Source organism: Convolutriloba macropyga, chromosome 7, assembly GCF_964194025.1.
Source record: "Convolutriloba macropyga chromosome 7, txConMacr16.3, whole genome shotgun sequence".
Classification (NCBI taxonomy): Eukaryota; Metazoa; Xenacoelomorpha; order Acoela; family Convolutidae; genus Convolutriloba; species Convolutriloba macropyga.
In genome coordinates this window covers 67274104-67294787 of record NC_134474.1, presented here as the reverse complement: position 1 = coordinate 67294787, position 20684 = coordinate 67274104, and the positions used below count along the sequence as shown (strand labels likewise).

Sequence of the window (20684 nt, the reverse complement as noted above, 5' to 3'; positions counted from 1 at the left end):
AAGAGTGTGGCAACAATTTCGTTTTCGTCAACGCATTGGTTTATCTTTTCAGTTAATGAAATGATAGTATCGAGACAGGACTTTTGCTTTTGAAAGCCGAATTGATTCTTGTTAATCAGACCATTAAGAGTTAGGTGGTGAGTTAGTTGTTCAAGTAGTAATCGCTCAAAAATTTTTGCTAGAGTTGGTGTGACTGATATGGGTCGATAGTTTTCTGGTTCTAGTCGGTCTCCCTTCTTATAGACAGGTGTAACATGCGCTGTTTTCAAAATATTAGGAAACGTGTTTTTGTTTACACATTCATTGACGACAAATTGTAAATGAGTTCCAATAGACAGTTTACTATCTTTTAGTGCCCATGCTGGTATATAGCCCGGTCCGGGAGATTTATGCTTAGGTAGATTATCAATAACATTATACAATTCTTTTCTGGTGACTGGTCGGAAGCTAAATTCCGGTCCACCAAATGTTAGGGAAGAACAATTTGGAGCAACGTCTTTGCCTTTGTATAATCCTAGTCTCGCAAAACAATTATTAAGAACATTGGCAATCTCTCTGTCATCCTCAACAAAATGACTATCTTCCATTAATTTGTCAATTTTTTCTATTTGGCTGTTGGAATTGATCCTGTTTTTGATGAATTTCCATTGTTCTCTTGAAGTTGGTAGCTGCTGGAAAAAATTCTTTGTGTAATCATCTGCAGCTTTTCTCAGTTTTCTATTCACTGAATTGCGTAAAGATTTGTAAATGTTATAAATCTCTGATTTTGGGTTTTTCTTCCACGCATTAAAGAGACGGTGTTTTTCATTTATGAGTTCACGTAATTCTTTTGTCAACCATTGCTTTCGTTGTTTTTTGGAACTACTTTCTACCAACTTCAAGGGTGCATGACAACTCAGTATATTTTCAAAAATTTTGATAAATTTTAAAAACATTTCGTTCGGCTCATTTCTCTGGTAGATAGGCGACCAATCTTGCAGCGCAATGTCACGATTGAAATTTGATCTTGAATATTTCTTGGTATTACGTATCAGAAACTGCCTTTTCTTATCACTGTGATCTATTTTTAAGGATGACTAATATACTATTGTGAAGTGATCAACTCCAAGAGTCGACTCTAGAACACTGGCTTCAAAAATTTGGTTCTTCGAGATAAAGCAGTGATCAATTAACGAATATTTTTCACCATTTGTCCATGTTGCCTCCGTTTCATTAACGTAACATAGCCCATTGTTTGCTGTGAAAATATCAAGTGACTGTCTACCTTTTGTGCCTAACAAGTTTATATTGTAATCTAATAAAATTAGATTATCTGTATACGAATACACATTTGAGATTTCAACAGTCATTTCATCCAGAAAAAAGTTAGAAAGATTTACATTGGGGCAGTATGCTACATTAATGAGTAGTTTTTGTGTTACAGGCTTACCAATTTCAATCCACATTGACTCAAAAAAACTTCTATTGATTTTGTTCAAATCATTTCTCATTTTTACTTCAAACTGTTTGGGAACCCAAATACCTACCCCTCCACCTCTCTGTACATAGTTAATGATGATCTTGGTTGGTGAATGAAGTGATGACTATTGCACAGATAAAACTCGGGAATGTCAGTTTTTTCGTTTATCCATGTTTCGGTAACAACTAGGAATGAGGTTTCATTAAGATTTTTCAAAAAACGAGACAATTGCTCATGTTTATTATTGAGGCTTCTACAATTCATATACCAAAACTTGGGGAACTCCGATTTTCTCGCACACTCACCATTGTATTTTTCATTTGTTGTTATTCTATCCAAATTTGATGGACCTGGGTTTCTTTCAATGCCACCACCTTTTTGTAGAATAACTACGATGATTATAAGTAGATATTTTATGTTAAATATTCCGAACCATAGTAAAAAATTTTTAATCTGATCGATATGACGGTAGTTAGGTTTTTTAAGTTAACATAAATTTGAGTGACTTTTGAGAAACTCAATCGTTTCTAGAAAAAAAGCAAACTTAATCAAAATTAAAACCAAGATAAAAATCCACCTACACCTCAAATAAAACATTTTTAATGATTTTCGATGCGCTTGAATGGTGAATAAAGCATATTGTGGCTATTTTTCAAATGGTGATGTTCTCAATTTTGATCCTGACGTTTTGTAGTGATTGGTACGGTTGATCGAGAGGTTGATGTTTTTCAAGTTTTCTTCTAGCCAGTTTTAATGGTTTTAGATTGATCATTTGTGTGAATTGAAAGTGACCGTTGTGTCAGCTCCTTGTGGAACTGCTTTGATTGGTTTGCGTCCTTTATAATACTTTACAGCTTCGTTTTTGGCCTATATTTTTTAGAAGTTTCGTTTTCTTCACAAGGTACAAATTTGCATCGTTTAAGTCTTTTAGATAGCTACAATGTTTTTCACAGTGATTTTCCTTGGTTTTTTGTTTCGATTCATTTTTCTTGATGAGATAAGAGCTGATGAAGGTCGCAAGCTCTCCGTTGCCCCATCCTTATTAACTTGTCTACGTATTCTAATAAAATCTTCTATCAAAATGTTCTCTACCTCGATTGTCTTGTTCGTTGCGCTCGAATGAAATTTGAAGCCACGATTATAGTTTTGTGTCCTTAAATGCAAAATTTTGACGATTATGTTCCGATCTAGAGTATATAATTGTTCTCAACGCTTGAAGCACTTTTTTAAACGTATATGTCGTTTTTAATGGAAAATTGTCGCTGGACCGTTTTTGCACTTTTGCTCTGCAACATTCTTTTGATTTCACTTATTACGTAAAAATGTTCTCCGTGATCTCTATTGTCTTGTTAATTGATCTCGAATTAAGCCATTATTCTATTCTTGTGTCGTTCAATCCAAAATTTTGGCTTTTCTTTTCTGCTCTAGAATATTTAATTGCGTGCGGACATTTGAAGCAATTAATGTAAATGTGTGTGTGTGTGTGTGTTATTTTTCATGCATAATTTTTGCTTGCTAGTTTTGCTTTCTTGTTCTAGAGTATTTATGAGAATTTTATTTCTCGAGTGACCCTTTCACGCTTGTTTGTATGTGATCTTATTTGTCGTATTCGGAAAATAAGTCTCTTGCTATAACAACGAACGTAAGAGAGGTAAATCCTAGCCCGGAGATAACATTGGTCAATTTGTTCGTCGAAACAGGTGGAGGTCGGTGTTGGCCGCCTTCCTAGATAGAACTTTTTGCATTCAGTAAAATTTTGCTAGGCTACAGTCACCTCTGAAAAAATTTCCAGCTTTTCATTCGATCCAGCTTGTCAGTTTGCTCGACATTAATCGGTTTTTTGCCCAAGTGAGCAATGGGACGTTTCGACTTGACTGTTTTGCTGTTTTGCGCATGCTTTTTTGATTTCTGTTCGATCTGCGTAGATTTTCCTATTATCATTTACTTTGCTGATATCTGAACTAACTTTCTCCTTCTTGTTTCTGAGAATGGTTTTTAAATCAAATCGTTGTTCATTATGTTATGTTCAATACATTAAACATTTCTGAAGAAAATAACATTTCTGAAGGAAATCCGTGCTCTGTAAGGAGACTCTGACTTTTATTAATAGCTGGGGCTAAGATCGACCTTCTTGTTTTTTTCTCAAATTCAAAGAATTTGAATTGTATTGGGCGCTGTCTTTTTTAAGATCTGTTCACACATTTTCATGATTTTTGAAGTCAAATTGGAGTAGTGATTTTGGTCACGCCGAAACAGGAAGTGGAGCGAAAAAGCGAGTGGTTTTGCGGCGTACAATTTTTTCGATCTAATTAAGTAGAGTGAAAATACGGTGTTTGAACAAAAATTCGCTTTCTCGGTAGTGGTTTTTTGTTAAAATACGGCAATTTCACTTTGGTTTTTTTACTGTTTTTTCGATTTTTTTGATCGGATTTTTTTCTAAATGGTTTTCCCAATCCCTTCATAGTTCATTCTAGACCTAGCTTTTTGTTTGAACCAAATTTCGTTTCTCGCTAATGGTTTTTTGTTCACATGCGGCATTTTTACATTTATTTTCTGTTTTTTTTATTATTTTTATCTGATTTTTTTTTCGAAATGGTTTTCCAATTCACTCATAGTCCGTTCTAGGTCTAGTTTTTTTGTTTAGTCAATGCAATTTCTTTGAATTGTACGTCAGGACTTGTCCTGCTATGTTTTTTTATTTCGTCGTCGCGGTTTTTGTTACGACCATATGATGTCACAACCACTTCAAATCTGCTTTTTGTTCATGCAATTTCAATTGAATTGCATGTGTGACGTCATTTTTCGCTCTTAGTGGAGCGAATTTTTTTGTTCATGCGCGTGATTTAATTTTTGGTCACACTTGACTTACCTCCTTCAAAAATGACTTCCTCACTTTGAAATTGACCTTTATTTACTTTAATTCAGAGATAAGGTCAAATGGTTGTGTGTCACTCTAAAAGGTTATTTGAGAGCAGCTAATAGAGGCAGCAATAACCTATGCAGATTTTAAACAGAAAAGACAAAATTTTTTTGGTCTGTCTTTTTTACTGTTTTTTTGAGACTGCAGATCTACGAAGCTATTGCGGCTATTTTCTGCCAATCTTTTGTTTCTTTGATTTCTTTGATTTGTTTTTTTGTTTCTGATTTCTTGTACTGTTGTCGCCGATTATGGAATCTCGTGCGTGTTCTTACGCTAATTTAGTATATAAAAAAGATTTCTTCCACTCCGTCCCTTTCCTTTTGTGCCGCCGACAATGTCACTAACAAACATACATCAAAGAGAAGAGATTAGTGGGTTTTACACCTGAGAAGGAGATTAGGGGCCAATATTTAGGATAAGCCATGCTTTGTTCTCTCTGCTTTGACTTTCAAAGTAGCAGTAAAGGGCGTAACTGGTGCCAGGAATATTGGTCGACAGTCGCTTTAGCCGACAATGATTAATATGAAAATTTATCCAACAGGTGTTAATTCTGACGTCCGCAAATCTGGCGTTCGTCAAAATATCGCATGTTTGTTCAACCATCACTATTGGTGTGAGGTCGGGTTTTTGGCTTAATATCTTTTTGGTTGTGTGCTAAACCCGCTGTCGGTCATATCGCCGATCGACGGCGTAATTAAAAGATATCTGAATCTCAGTCACTCAAAATTTTGGAGAGATAAATGTTTTTGTGGACATTTTTGTTGCAAGCACCTGCTGTCAATTTTTTGTCGATTTCTGTGATTTTTGGCTCTGTATTATTAAGATGTTATGTTAAGACAGCAAAGCGGTTAATTAGCATAAAGAAAATAATTTATTCTTTAGAAAATACTCTAGTCTTTAAAAAATTGCAGACAAATTGACTGACAGCATTCAATGTATGCTTTCATTACATCATAAAATTGAAACAATTTTATGGACGTTGAATTGGTGGAATTAAAATTTATTGGTGGAAGTTGTAAATTGGAGTTGTTTCTCTCGACTGCTCGCAGACGACCTCAGTAATGAATCCGTTTTTTTTTTCAAAGTTTTTTTTCTCAAATGTCAACTGTCCGGATTATGGCACTTAATAGACGGATCATGTTAAATTTCAAAATAACTTCACACATTATGAAATTAGAATTAATTTGTTCTGCCCAGAATTAAATATTTGATGATGCATACTTTGATTTATTTCCTTATTTGGACGTTTCAAATGGAAGGTAAACCGAGCCTTTAAAAATTCGGATGCTCGATTTGGTGTCTCAAGTTTAACTAGGGTGGGTGTGATTGCTTGAGTGGGTTTTGGGTTGTGGGTTAATTAGAGCTGGGCATTTTGCTCATGCAGAGTGAAAGGAAATTAGTGGCTTCCTTTGGGCTAATTTGCCCAATTTCGACAAAAGCAACCAGCCACTTTCCGCCCAGTCCATCAAAAAGTCAACCCTTTGTACCCCCCCCCCTCTACCCACCACCCCACCCCCAGTAGTATGGTTGCAATTATTGCAAATTGAACGCGTGGGTCAGAGCGTTTGCGGTCTGATGTTTATCTTTTATTCCGCACTTCATCTTGAAACAGGAAGCAAATCGAGATCGTATCAGATTACTCTTAATGTTTGCAAATCAAATATTGTGAAGGTTTGATTAAGTTGCCTGTTGAACGGTTAATTAATCTTGAAAGAGCTGAACATGTTTGTCGCAGCCTCCCATTAATGACAGGATGTAACGTGTCTTTACTTCCCGCCATTGACATTTTAGCTTTTGCTTTTTTTGAGCTAATGTGACAAATTGAGTACTGGCTTTTGTGCCTCTAATTAGTGCCTAAAATTGTGCCACTTTAACTGATGGTTTCATGGTGCCACTTGTTCGATTTTAATGGCGCCTACGTATCATGATAAAGAATGGGAAACCCAGCGTGTCATATCGGTGGGTTTCGTTTATAGTAAAGCAGTAAAAGTAAACAAATAAAAAGAAAAATAGGTGTCTTTTGCATTATAGCCCCCCCCCCAGCCCCAGCTTAGTGGTATATAACGTATAACGTATAACCCCCTAATCTTCGTCATACCATAATGGGGGGAGGGGCTATAATGGGAAAGAACCAAAACGTAGTTTGTGTGCGTTTTTCATTAGTAATATGTGAATTTCTGTGATAACTTTGTCACTGATGTGTAAAGGAGCGATAGAACTATGTTGTTGAGAATAAGACGATTTATTGTCGAAATGTTATCAATGTCATATCTATAATTAGTATAGCTGTTAATCCCTCATATTAATTACTTTTTTCTTTTCGAACGATCGAGTAAAGTTAATCTGACATTAATCCGATGTCGACTTGTTGGATCTTTTCCGTTTGTGCCCCCCCCCCAGCTTAGTGGGTGCATATTATGGGGGGAGCATAACGTACTTGGGGGAGCATAACGTACTTGGGGGGGGGGGGGGGGAGGCACAAACGGAAAAGATCCGACTTGTTAATACCGAAAAAGGTGCCGGCTTTTTCAGAGCCGATTAGGTGGCGACAACTTATTTGTCAAACAATATCATCAAAAAAAATGATGCACTACTTAGGTATCTTGATCAAATGTCAGGCTATGGTATGTCCGTTGGGTTCAAAGCAAAAGAGCCCACATTAAAAAAAGAATCTTGGCTAAAGAACGCCGATGAGAACTGGCCTGATTGAAAAACAACCCATAGCAGAAAATTGAGATCTATTCTGCTATGCCCCCTTCCCCAGGTTAGTGGGCTTATATTTTTTACGCTCCCCCAGGCGCACGTGCTATTTATTTACATAGTAACGTGCTATATAACAACATAAAATTTGTATCTGGGATGAGGAAGACAGAATAGATCCAAAAATTGCGTCTGCCGGAAGCAGAGAACGGGCATAAAAAGTTCCGAATTTCTCTGTTTTTATGCTTATCTGTTTGAGTTTTTATTTTTTTCAGACTAGCAATTGTTGCAATTGAATGTAAAATGGCAGCCGTTTCTCCCTCTCAGCAGAGTATGAATAACGGGAACAGGATGAGTGGGATGCAGAGGTCACAGGCACGCACTAAGTGGCTCATGAATGACTTCCACTACACTGGGGGAGGGGCAGCTAAAGGGGGCCACTTGAGGGGCAGTGGGGGAGGAGGTGGATCAGGAAGTGGGGCTGGCGGGGGCGGTGGTGGTGGGGGAGGTGCAGTTTCTGTCTCGTCTGGTGTTCCCTCGAGTGTCGGTGCCTCCTCGTCCCATGATCCGCTTTTGGCTAAGGTAATGCGATGCTTAACATTTCGGGTTACGAATTTGGAATCCGTCCTGAGAAATAAGTTCTCTGTATTTATAAATGAGCATCTCGTATACTAAAAAATACATTCATAGCAATGATGTAAATCTTTTAAGGTACAATTAGGTTGCAATCGCTCATCCTCAACTAAAACTCAAGTTATAGGGTGTCACATGGCCTACGTGTTTTCTGATCCGACCCTCCATGAGTTGGGGGCGAGAAACTTCATGCTGGTCTGTCTTTTTAATAAAGCCATTTTTTTCTTTCCAATGAATGGGAAGAAAAGTGGTATCATTACCAAAAACTTCTTTCGTTGAAGGTACATTGTTTTGTTTCGAGAATGAGCCTAAACAGACATGCACAAATAAAATAGCGAAACAATATGAACCGGGACATATTGCCTATGGAGATTTTTGAAAAATATAGAAAAAAAACTGCTATTTAGTTTTAATGATAATGGTGGGGACCGGGGTATTATAGCGTGAATTATGTAAAAGATTGAGAGGTGGTCAACAGTAGTGGAGAAAACGGGGGCTCCAGCCACCAGCCAATTTGGCCCATTTCTCCATACGCTAACCGCATATGTCGAAATGGACCAAATTGTGTTGGTAACAAGAGCCCCCGTTTTGGCCACTACTCTATATTCTCTCAAAATAAAAGCAAAATTGAAATCTTATAACCCGCATGATCCGCACACCCCGCATGCAACCCTACCTAAATTTTTGCGCATTGTGCGGGCTATGCGTATTACTTTAATTTTTTAAAAATTTATCTATGAAATAGCTTTGGCTAATAATTTGGAAATAGTTTTGTTAAAATATTTATAATAATTATATTTATCTAAGAAATAAAATTTGCTTATCTAAGAAATAGTTTTGCTAATCTCTGAAATAGTTTTGCTAATCTATGAAATGTCTTTGGCTAATAATTTGGAAATAGCTTTGGCTAATAATTTGGAAATAGCTTTGGAAATAGCTTTGGCTAATAATTTGGAAATAGCTTTGCTAATCTTTTCTTCTAATAATTTATCTATATCTATACCTTTGGCTATTAATTTGGAAACTATAAGATAATATTTATAATACTTTGGTTCATCGGGGTTATCTTCGAAGAAGTTACACTTATCTTCAAAGAAGTTACACTTATCGATCAAAGCAGAATTAGATTCAAAAGTTGAATTAGATTCAAAAGCAGAATTAGAAGAATTAGACTTAATAAATTCACTGACAGGATTTATTTCATTAACAGAATAAACACCTCTAGGTAAAACTATTTCTTTATGAAATCTTTTTATGACCCTTTAACCCACTAAAGCTAATAACAGAAGAACAATATTCACACTTAACCTTACTTGAATGACTTTCTTAACATATTGATTGCTTTTTATCAAAACATTTTTTTTGTTTAACCTTACATCTATTACAAATTTTATTTGTTATATCAAAGTTGATTTTGGGGTTAGTAAAACTATGTGGGGTTGGGCTTAGAGTTAGAGCTAGAACTAGAACTAGAGTTGGAACTGGAACTGGAGATGGAATTAGAACTAGAACTAGAATTGGAAATAGAACTAGAATTGGAAATAGAATTAGAACTAGAATTAGAATTGGAAATAGAACTAGACTTAAAGCCAGCCTTAAACCCAGAGCTAGAACAGTTTGCTTTAGTTCCACTAATCTTTGAAGCGGTTCCACCGATGCAAATACCACTCAATGATTCACCTCCACGCCACACTCACTAATTTTATCCTTATGTTCTATTTTATAATGAAACGCTAAAGTAAAAGGAGTTCCACATTTATAATTACACTCTGAACATTCTATAACCATTATTTATGACGGGCCAAATTTTCAATTAAAAATTTAGTATTATCCTTAAACGGGATACACTCATTTAAATTTTCCTTACCTAACTTATTAAGAAAATATTATTTATATCTTTTATCTATAATTTGATTATTACTCAATCCAGCTTTATCTCCAACGAAATTTATAATTTCATCTCTAAATTTTTCATTTTTTTATATAGATCAATTAAATCATGTCTACCATTTTTGTTTAAAGTTTTAGTCTCTTTATTCATATATTGTTCTTGTAGGGCTTCGTCTATTTCGTCGCCATAAGCAAAGTTTTTTAATGTATTTGTTTTATTTAATACATTACTTGTACCCGCTGCTGCAAGTGCAGCAGTTTTTACTGTTGTATCAGTATTCATATTATTATGTATCATAAAACATGTAGCCATAATTCCACACACGGTTGATATTGTCTTTAAACCATCAGCTTTAACTATTTCTGTTGTTAAACATCATTCATTTTAATACCGTTTGATCTAAGAAGTTTGTAAAAGTAGAACTGACGATTTTTTGTATTAATAGTATTTCTATCTGTGGCATTAATCGTTAGTGGTTTCATATATGCTTTAAGTTTATTTATCTCATCACTTTCTAAAATCTAATTAGAGTTCTTTTTATAAATCCACGAAAGCTTTCTTCTAGTTCTGCATATTTAATCGATATCGAATCATATGCCATAAAACATAATAACAGAACACCAATAAAAATTAAAAATGCACTACCCATCTCCCTTTTATATATTAATTTGTGTGTTATAAAAATGTTGATTTTAACTTTTAAGGAATTCAATAATAATTTTAGTATTGATAATAAAGCTATGAGAAATATCAAAATAGAAGATATAGATAGAGATATAGTCTAATGCCAATTGAGATAGTAATGAGAGGTGAGAAACCAGATAAAAGAGTCTGCACCATTATTCCTAGAGGAATATGTTGATCTAGGCTCTAGTGAGAGAATACAACAATACGATGAATCTTATTGTGGCGCTTATTTTTTATATATGATCTATCTTATTGATAGAGGATTTAGAATAAGGAGTGCTATGAATATTATAGTTAGTGTAAATATACAGGAATATATAGTGAGTGTTTGTGTTTATGTTGTAAAAATGGCAAAGCATTGGTGAAAGGGGCTTTGCCCTTGTTTCCCTAACCGCTTCGCGGATGTTCGGAGACGCATAAAGTTAATATTAATGATAATGTCAATATTAAAGATAATGTCAATGACAATGATATTGACAATGATAATGACAATGATAATGATAATGACAATGGTAAATTTATATATCTTTTTGGTGAAAAACATCACAGGGGGTAAACCTAACAGCAAAGACAATGGCATTGATAATATTTCTATTAATTTTAATGGGAGTCTACAATCATGGCTAGATGACGAAAATATAATTGTCAATGCTATATTCCCAGAAAATTTCAGATGTATAATATCTGGTCCGAGTGAATGTGGAAAGACATTCTTATTAAAGAATCTGGTTATGAATAGTATACACTTTGGCAATTTATATATATCACTGGTCCGACTTGTGATCACTATGATGGTATGAAGCATTGAAATATTGAGTTTATTAAAGATATAAAAAAATTAGTCCCGCATGATCAACTACCAAAAGATATAAAGAAACTCATGATATTTGATGATGTAAGAGCTGAGGAACCAGTTATTAATGAATGCTTTTGTAGAGGTAGACATAATAATTGTAATATGATATATCTTAATCAAAATCTATTTACAATAGATAGACAAAATGTTAGAGAGTTGTAATCTATTCGTTTTATTTGAACAAAGAGGTAAAGTCCTTACATCTATATATCAAGATTTCTTTAATAATGTTGAACTTAGCTATACTGATTTTACTAGTATATGTAATAAGGTATGGAAAGGGGTTTATAATTACATTGTCATTGATATATCTAAAAATAAAAATATAAATGGTAAACTAAGAATTAATTGGGATTGGAGAGTTTTATAGTTTAGTCTCAGTTTAAGTTTAAATTTATTTATAGTATGTGTCCATGTCTATATATCTAAGACTATGTCTATGTCTCTGTCTGTTTGCGAATCAGTTTCACTGATAGCATTAACTTAGACTAAACAGACCTTCGGTCTGCTGTTTACACCAGATCTGCGAAGCAGTTTCACTGATGGGTCTTCGACTAGCTAAATATGTTAGATTGATAAAGTCACAGCTGTGCTGATCAACGAAGTTGTTGCTGTGTTAACACAGATGTAAAGTAATACTCAATACATCACCATTGAAATCAATTGATGTTCCATACTCATCTTTAATGTGAAATTCAATATATTCTATTCTATCCTTTGTTACATTTTGATATAGTATATTATTAGGAACATTAATTATCATATAACCAGGTGGTTCAGTTAGATTAAAGTATATAATATATCTGTGTCTTTACCATTATATTTAGCTCCAGATATAATATTACAATGAATAATAATTGTATTAAAACCCATAATATCAACAATTTTCAGAGATGTATATTTACCCTGTTTATATACTATTTTTCTTATTCGTAGTAATGGGGCTATTGAGTTTTCTATATCAAAGCTAAGTGCTCCTTTTTTTATCTCCATTTTACATTTCATTGAATTTTTATCTACTTCTAATATAACATTACCATTAGTTTTTTCTTTTATTAGTTCTGCTATTTCAAATAATTCATATGCAGCTGGTATAAAAGCTAAAATACCACTATCATATAAAAATTGATTTTTCCTTCTATTCACACTAAACACTGAGTTTTAAACCGATAATCTAATTAAACCTAATTTCGTTGTATTATGTATAGGTTCACTAAAGTTAAACTTTTCTGTTGATTTTACCATTCTAAAGTTAAGTGTGTGTTCATCTCTAGTTTTAGTTAGAGCTTCATGTATTTTTTGAAGTTCCCATAAGAATAAGTTGTCAGTCATTTTTTAACTCATAAAAATGGACTTTAATTTGGATACAACTTATGGTTATAATAATGATATACACAAAAGTAAGATTATAAAATAAAAACCAAATAATCTAGCAACAATGAATACGGTTAATACTAATTTTAATGTCATTCTCAATAGAGAAGAGAATCATTTAAATTTGTGTGATTCATATCTAGAGATAGTTTTTTGTATCAGATAATACTGGTAGTGTATTTGCTATTAAAGCCAATATCAGATTAGTTAATTATGGTATGATGGCCTTATTTAGTTCAGTTAAGCTTGAAACTAGTGGTGGTAGGACTAATGAATATATATAGATCATTGTCATCCTAATCTATTGATGTATAGTATAGGTTTTTAACTAGTACTGATGATGAATATGAGAGTGGGTATGTTAGAAATCAAGGTAATAGAGAGAGTCAACTTAAAGGTGATCATATTGCTGCAGAACGAGGTCATATGTATATGATGGTTAAGATGAGTGATCTATTTGGTTTTGTGAATGACTTAGAAAAGATTATATATGGGTTAGGATTTAAACTAATATTATAAAGAAATAATAATGATAGAGCTCTATTTAGAGTTAATGCTGGTGCTGATGCACTAGCTAATGATGGTGATATAGATATTAGAGATATATCATGGTGTGTTTCTAGTATTGATCCTAAGAATAATAATAGAATTATTGTAGAGAAAGGATTAAATAAAAAGAATAATGTTGATTTTAGTAAGAATGTACCCAATGCTACTAACTTCTTTTTTGATTTTCGAATGGATAGTGGTATGGAAAGACCACAATATATACTAATTGGTTTTGAAAAATAATAATGTTAATGAACAAACTCATGATGCAAGTACATTTGATATAACGAAGGTTACTGAAGGTTATTGTAAGATTGGTAGTGAGTTTTTACCCGAGGATAAAATGAGTATTAATTATGGTACTATTAATTGTTATGAGGCTTTTAAAGAAATTGTTAATTTTAATAAAGATTATAATGGATTACCTCATAATATTAAACCATATATAAATCATAGAACATTCAAAAGTAGTTATAGAATATATGTATTTGATACTAGATATCAAAATTATCATGTAGGTCCAAAACCAATACAATTACTTTTAAATTTAGTGCTGCAGTTGCAGTTGTTTTATGTCATGCATTAGTATTAACTAGAAAGGTTATTAGTGTTAATAGTAATGGTAATAAGATGGTTTATATTATATCTTAGTTATAGTTAATGTTATAGTCATTGTCATAGTCATTGTGATAGTCAATGTTATAGTTCTACCTCTAGTCAACGTTATAGTCCTTGTTATAATCTTAGTTATAGTCATAGCTCTAAACTATTTCCTACTAGTCTTAACAAAGCGTTTAGCATAAATTGTATCTCGTTTCTTTTTATTCTCTAGAGACAAACTTTTTGCTTCAAGCTGAGTCTCGGGCTTGGGTTCAGGCTTGGGCTTAGGTAGTGGTTTCGGTTTGGGCTGGGGAACCAAGGGTGAAGCCGCTTTAACAACAAATGGATTATACTTTTTAACTTCCATTATTTTTTATAAATAGAAATATGAGTACTTTTAATAAGTTTAAAACTAATTCATATTGTGTTGGTGGTAGACATTACAGCGGTCCTATTAATATTTAAGGGGTTATTACTTCAAAAGGTACTAAGATGTTAAAGGGAGCCTGTACTATATGTAGAAGGAATAAGTCAATGACTTTCAGTGATGCAACAATAGAAGCTGGGGGATTGAAAGACTTCTTTAAGAGTGTTGGTAGAGCCACAGTTAACTCTGGAAAGGAAGTTGCTCATAATCCTGTAAGAGCATTACAAATAGCAAGTAAAATGGGACGTGCGGCTGCAAGTAGAGACCCAAGAGCTGCTTTATCAGCCACACCTGATTTAATTAAATTCACTTACTGGTGAAGGTATAAGAGTAGTACAGAAAAGTGAGGGTTATATTTAGGTACAAAGAATAAGATAATTAGTATTAGATATCAGGGAACCTGCTTCGCAGATGGGACTTCGTCCATGTTTCACAATAGATATAGATCTACCTCTAATACTGGATATAGATGTACATCTAATAGTAGATATTAATACTAATATTATTAGAAGTCCCATTGAACTGCTATTGTACATGGTGAGTAGGATGTTAAAGAGGAGACCACAGAGATATACCGCTTTCTGCATCACAGCCGGAACCCCACCCGGGCCCAGAGGATAGTCGAATTGTGCAAACATTGCTGGAACACTGATAAAAAAACACTTAAGCATTATTCATCCTATAGTCTATAACTCATGCACCTCATAAGAGGACGAAAATACAAAATTAATGTTCTTTCCCATTATACCCCCCGCATAGTGGTCAGATAACCTATGGCCTCCCTCCCCCCATAATGGTAAATATACCATAAGGGGAGTTATAATGGGTGATTATAACTTGATGGGGGCTATAATGGAAAAGACCCAAATTTAATTGTCAGAGTACATTAACTACCATACTCGATTGTAAAATCTGAACACAGTTATGCAGTAGAAATGGTCTGTGCTGTTAATAATTGACCAAACAATGTTGGAAAAAATTTAAGACATTTTTAGAGACATTTAGCCACACTGTTCAGAACTTAATTGGCATTGGTTCACAATCACAATTTCGAGCTACAACAGATTAATCGAAGATAAGCTATGAAAAACGTACACCGACTAACGTCGCATGAATTGCTTTCGATCGACAGGCGAGGCGATTTAATTTGTAGAGAGGGGTAGCTTTGAAATGTTTTATGGATGCAAAAATAATCAACCCCACACGGGTTCGAACCCCGGACCTCCGAACAAAAGAGCAAGACATACAAGTTTACAATAATTGCTCCAAACTTCGTTCAAGAGCAAATAATAAATGTACGATTTTAACTGAAATTGAGAAGTTAACAAACTCCTAGGCCATGCCGAGTTTTTAAATAACTTCGAGCGGCCAATAACAACACTGTGTTAAAATTTATAATCAACTCTCGGTGCGATTACAACGGTTGCAGCGATTACAACACTGTCTAGCTGATTAGACTACCTTTTCACTCATATAGCGAAAAGAGACCTTCAAATCAAAAAGAGCTTTTCAGATTTTCCAAGTATTGATCGAGAGCTAACAGTTTATTTCATCAGTTGTTTGCGTTCTGATATTATGAGATCCTCAAAAATTCAGATCTGCTCACCTAATACTTTTTAAGTGCAAAAGTCAGTTTACTGAGTGAGTTAAGTCACTTATGATCCAATTTATTTCAGCTTTGCTGTGTGAACAATTGTAAAACGAAAAAGTCAGACGACAAAACAAAAAAAACGTAGCAGGACAAGTCCTGGCGTACAATTCAAAGATTTTTCATTGACTAAACAAAAAGTAGACCTAGAACTGACTATGTGATTGAAGTGGGAAAACCATTTCCAAACAAATCAGATAAAAAATTTAAAAAAACTGAAAGTCAATGTCAAAATGCCGCATGTGAACAAAAAAACCACTAGCGAGAAAGCGAAATTCGGTTCAGACAAAAACTAGGCCTAGAATGAACTATGAATGGATTGGAAAACCATTTTGAAAAATCCGACCCAAAAAACGAAAAAACAGTAAAAATCAAAGTGAAATTGCCGCATGCGAAAAAAACCACTAGCGAGAAAGCAAATTTTGGTTCAAACAAAAAACTAGGCCTAGAATGAAATTTGAATGAATTGGGAAAACAATTTAAAAAAACCGACAGAAAAAAATGAAAAAACAGTAAAAATCAAAGTGAAATTGCCGCATGTGAACAAAAAAACACCTTTTTTCTTTAGTTGTTTCAATTCCATGGAAGGCCACCAGCGTCTATCGCGGCTATTTTCGGGCAATCTGCCGGCTATGTTTTAACCAAGTAGTTGTTCTTACTTTGCTTATTCCTCTTTTCCAAGAACGTTCCATTTTCATCGCCGGATATAGGCATAACATTTTGATGGTTTGAATTTTACTTTTTGGGAAGCAAGAGGCATCGAATTGATGCTGTAAGTACTTGAATTTTGGCTTTCGTGATTGTTTTTTTTTTTCAAATACAAGGAAACTTTTTTCCCCTGCTTTGAACTACAAATGATCTTAATCATAATCGTGGTTCATGCATAATGCTAGAGCGACAGCCGTAGGCCACCAGCGGTCTGTTCTCTCATCCTGCCTTTTTCATATTATTGCTCATATGCTAGAATTGTGTTTCCGTGAGCAGTGGTGCTGATGTTGCTAGCCCTGAACACTTTTGTGTCAGGAAACATTCAGGTTCAGATTGCGGTTTAATGATGTGTGGGAAATGTCTAGGTGGGCTACTCTGACAGTCGCACTGTTGCCTCTCTCCTGTCAGCAGAGGGCATGGGAGGGGGTGGCCAGCGGGACCCCAGTCTGGTGACGAAGAGGTCATGGGACGTAGCCCTGAGTCCCCTGAAACAAGTGCCCCAGAACCTGTTCCTCATGTGGATGAGCGGCAACACAATATCCATATTCCCAATCATGATGGTTGGAATGCTCTGCATGCGACCATTACAAGCTCTCTTCAGGTCAGTAGAAAAGTGAAAAATTGACTAGAATGTTTTATTTTAGAATTTTCGGATCTAATCCGTCCCCACCCCCGTGTTTTTTATGACCCCCAGTTACAAATTGTGTTGTTATATAGCACATTACTATGTAAAAATAATGCACATGCGCCTGGGGGTCATAAAAATATGTTTCCACTAAGCCGAATTTTCTTAAGTAACGTGGCTTTCGATTGGTCCTTACTATGCTTGACATTTGGAGTTTTGCGTGATCTAAATTGCTCTCATTCAAAATTTAAGCAGCTGAACACTATTGATGGAAGTTTACTACTAAAGTTAAACCAAAACTGCGCCCAAACGGGTGTTTTTTCTCCAAAGTGGATCTCTTCTGTTCCCCACCCAGCTTAGTGGGCGTATATCTTTTACGCCCAAGGCGCTCGTGCTAATTTTTGACATAGTAACGCGCTATATAGCAATACATAACTTGTAAAGGGGGGATACAAAACACGCTTGGGTGTGTGTGTGTGTGTGTGTGTGTGTGTGGGGGGGGGGGGGTAGGGGGAGCCGAAACAGTGCAAATTCTTCATATATTAGTGGTGTCATAATGCTTCTAGTATTGGATATTAGTTTGCATCTGAATTTTTCAGTAGATCGTTATATCAGAATGCAATGCAAACAATTGATGAAATAACATGTCATCTCTCGATCAATACTTGGAAAATCTGAAATGCACTTCTTTTTGATTTGACGATCTTTTTCGCTATATGAGCGAAAAGGTGTTCTACTCAGCTAGACAGTGCCGTAATCGCTGCACCTGTTGTAATCCACCGAGAGTTGACAATAAACATTAACACAATGTTGTTATTGTCCGCTCGAAGCTATTAAAAACTCGGCATTGCATAGCAGTTCGTTAACTTCTCAATCTCAAAACTAAAATAGTAATTTTATTATTTGCTCTTGAACGAAGTTTGAATCAATTATTGTTATCTTGTATGTCTTTTCATGCATACTTTTTGCTTGACCGTTCTTGCTCTTTTGTTCGGAGGTCCGGGGTTCGAACCCATGCCGTGGGGTTGTTCATTTTTTCATCCATTAAGCTACGTCCCCTATAAAGTAAATCGCCCTGCCTGTCGTTCGGGAGCAGTTCATCCGACGTTAGTTGGTGTATGCTTTTCATATCTTCCATTAATCTTTTGTTGCTCGAAATTGTGATTTAGCACCAATGCTTCAAAATGTTAAAAACTTCCGTTTTAATAGTGAATTTAATTGATTTGTTAGCCGGTATCGCAAAAAGTCCAAATCATGCCACTATTTTTAATTAAGATAGAAATTGTTAACAAGATTCGGTACTTACTTACTTACAAAAAAAGAAGATAATTGAGTCAAAAAATGAATTGATAGAGACAAAAGGCTGAGTTAAAAGTTGAGCTAAAATGAGTAGCTCAGTAATGAATTTGGTTTTGTTCAAAGGAAATACAATGCAAGAAACGACACATATCCGAACAATAAGTTAGCTGAAGAAATAAGTAAAAAAAGATTCTGTTAATTGCTCGCAAACGAAGTTTGCAGCAATTCTGTTAGTCTTGTCGGTCTTTTTAATGCAATTTTTTGTACTACCGACTTTGATTTTTTTTTCAGGTCTTTCCCATCATAGCCCCACATCTTAGTGGTCATATAACCCATACCCCCAATCATGGTAATTATACCATGATGGGGGCTATAATGGGAAAGACCCGGTTTTCGTCGGATCATTTGACTTTTCGTCCTCAAAAAGATGAACAGGTAAAGCCCAGAGGGCATTAAGCTTCTGAACAGCTATGTTAGAGCTTTACTGGTGTCCTTTTCGTATCGTAAGATAAATTTGAACAGAGCGGCTGAATGTTTCTAAATATGTCTTGAATTTTTTCAACATTTTTTTGCTCAATGATTAAGAGCACAGACCTTTTCTACTGCATAACTGTGTTCAGATTTTACAATCAAGCATGGCAGTTAATGTACTCTGACAATTAATTTTGGGTCTTTTCCATTATAGCCCCCATCAAGTTATAATCACCCATTAAGTTATAACTCCCCTTATGGTATATTTACCATTATGGGGGGAGGGAGGCTATAGGTTATCTGACCACTATGCCGGGGGGGGGGGGGGGGTACAATGGGAAAGACCCTTAATTTTGTATTTTTTAGTCCTATTATGAGCTGCATGAGTTATGTAGACTATAGGATGAATAATGCTTAAGTGTTTTTTATCAGTGTTCAAGCAATGTTTGCACAATTCGACTATCCTCTGGGCCCGGGTGGGGTTCCGGCTGTCATGCAGAAAGCAGTATACCTCTGTGGTCTCCTCTTTAACATCCTACTCGCCATGTACAAGTGCAGTTCAATGGGACTTCTGCCTCTCCACCAATCAGACTGGATAGGATTCCTCACTCACCAAACTCCGTTGGAAGCCACACCTGGCACTACAGCTTATTTCCTACCATTATAGCCAAAAACCAATCCCTATCCTCATTTGATGTTGACATTTTTCCCTCTTGCGAATCTTAGATGGTAAAAACCCACGTTGCAATAATCTGAGTGGACACCTGTCCCCCCCCCCTCTCCTCCAGCTTAGCGGGCATATATTTTTTACGCTGCCGAGGCGCACGTACTGTAACGTGCTATATGACATCTAAATGGTAATTTGGGGGAATAAAAACACTTGGTGAGTGGAGGGGGGGGGGGGAGAGGGCAGAAGAGAAGTTTTTTTGCTCACCTGCTGATGTACAGCTTGGTAGTATTTTGGAGTAGCAACTAGTATGGCTGCTCATCAGTTTCGTAACTTTTATTGTTAATCCTTCCAACTGAAATAGCTGAATGGAAAGTGTTATGAGGAGCTTCTAATCTAGTCTTTCCCATTATAGCCCCCACTGCCCACGAAATTATGGCCCGTGCTGATGGTATATTTGCGGTAATTGTAGGGCTATGCGCTCTATGCCCTCTAAGCTGGGGGAAGTACTATAATGGGAAAAACTTCTTTGATATGCCCCGAAAAATTGATTCTAGTTGATTACTATGCGGTGGTATGTCATTACATATGATTAATGTCATAATCTCTGAGCATTTGTTTATCCTCTGTTTATTGCATATTTAAAATCTATTATTATCGCCATGTGAATCATTTAAAAAATATAATATTTGCATCTAACCCTTTTTTTTGCACAAAACCTTCAGAAATCTGCGCTTGGAACCTATTCGTTCTGCCACTCCATAGAATAAGACTTCAGAAAATTGTTATTTTGCACTCTAATATATTTTGCCAGTAATATAAGTAATTTGAAATTATAACCATGCGATTAAATATACTTGCAACAAAACATTACTCCAACTCATTCAAGCACAAATTTAAAAACATCAAGCAGATTTCTTTTTTTAAAAAATCAGATGAAATTCTTCGAATTGTTTGCTTCCTAAAAATAAAAATTTCCCACGTTACCCTTCAAAGGAGTTTTGTCATGCCGTGAGACCGAAAAATTTGTGCATTGAAGTTTCAAAGTACTGCATATTTTTAATCCCCACCTTGTAAATTGCTAGGCTTAGCATTTTCAGACTTGAAAGATAACAAAACACATTAAATTTAGGGTTTCAAATTCAAAAATTCTTCATGATAGAAAGGAAA

General features: G+C 35.1%; 1 protein-coding gene across 1 annotated transcript; it reads left to right on the top strand.

Moving 5' to 3' along the window:
- Window positions 1-7334: 7334 nt before the first annotated feature.
- Window positions 7335-20213, top strand: LOC142342471 (ER membrane protein complex subunit 4-like). The gene is made up of 3 exons (XM_075393808.1): window positions 7335-7661; window positions 16818-17053; window positions 19280-20213. The coding sequence occupies exons 1-3, from the start codon at window positions 7383-7385 to the stop codon at window positions 19512-19514; spliced, it is 750 nt and encodes a 249-aa protein (XP_075249923.1). The 5' UTR covers window positions 7335-7382; the 3' UTR covers window positions 19515-20213.
- Window positions 20214-20684: the final 471 nt, after the last annotated feature.

What these genes read in the sequence shown, in the direction of transcription:
- LOC142342471 (XM_075393808.1), top strand. Translation starts at nt 7,383, where the DNA reads ATGGCAGCCGTTTCTCCCTCTCAGCAGAGTATGAATAACGGGAACAGG. An exon ending in ATGATCCGCTTTTGGCTAAG is followed by an intron (nt 7,662 to 16,817) that starts GTAATGCGATGC and finishes GGAAATGTCTAG; the next exon opens with GTGGGCTACTCTGACAGTCG. An exon ending in CCATTACAAGCTCTCTTCAG is followed by an intron (nt 17,054 to 19,279) that starts GTCAGTAGAAAA and finishes GTTTTTTATCAG; the next exon opens with TGTTCAAGCAATGTTTGCAC.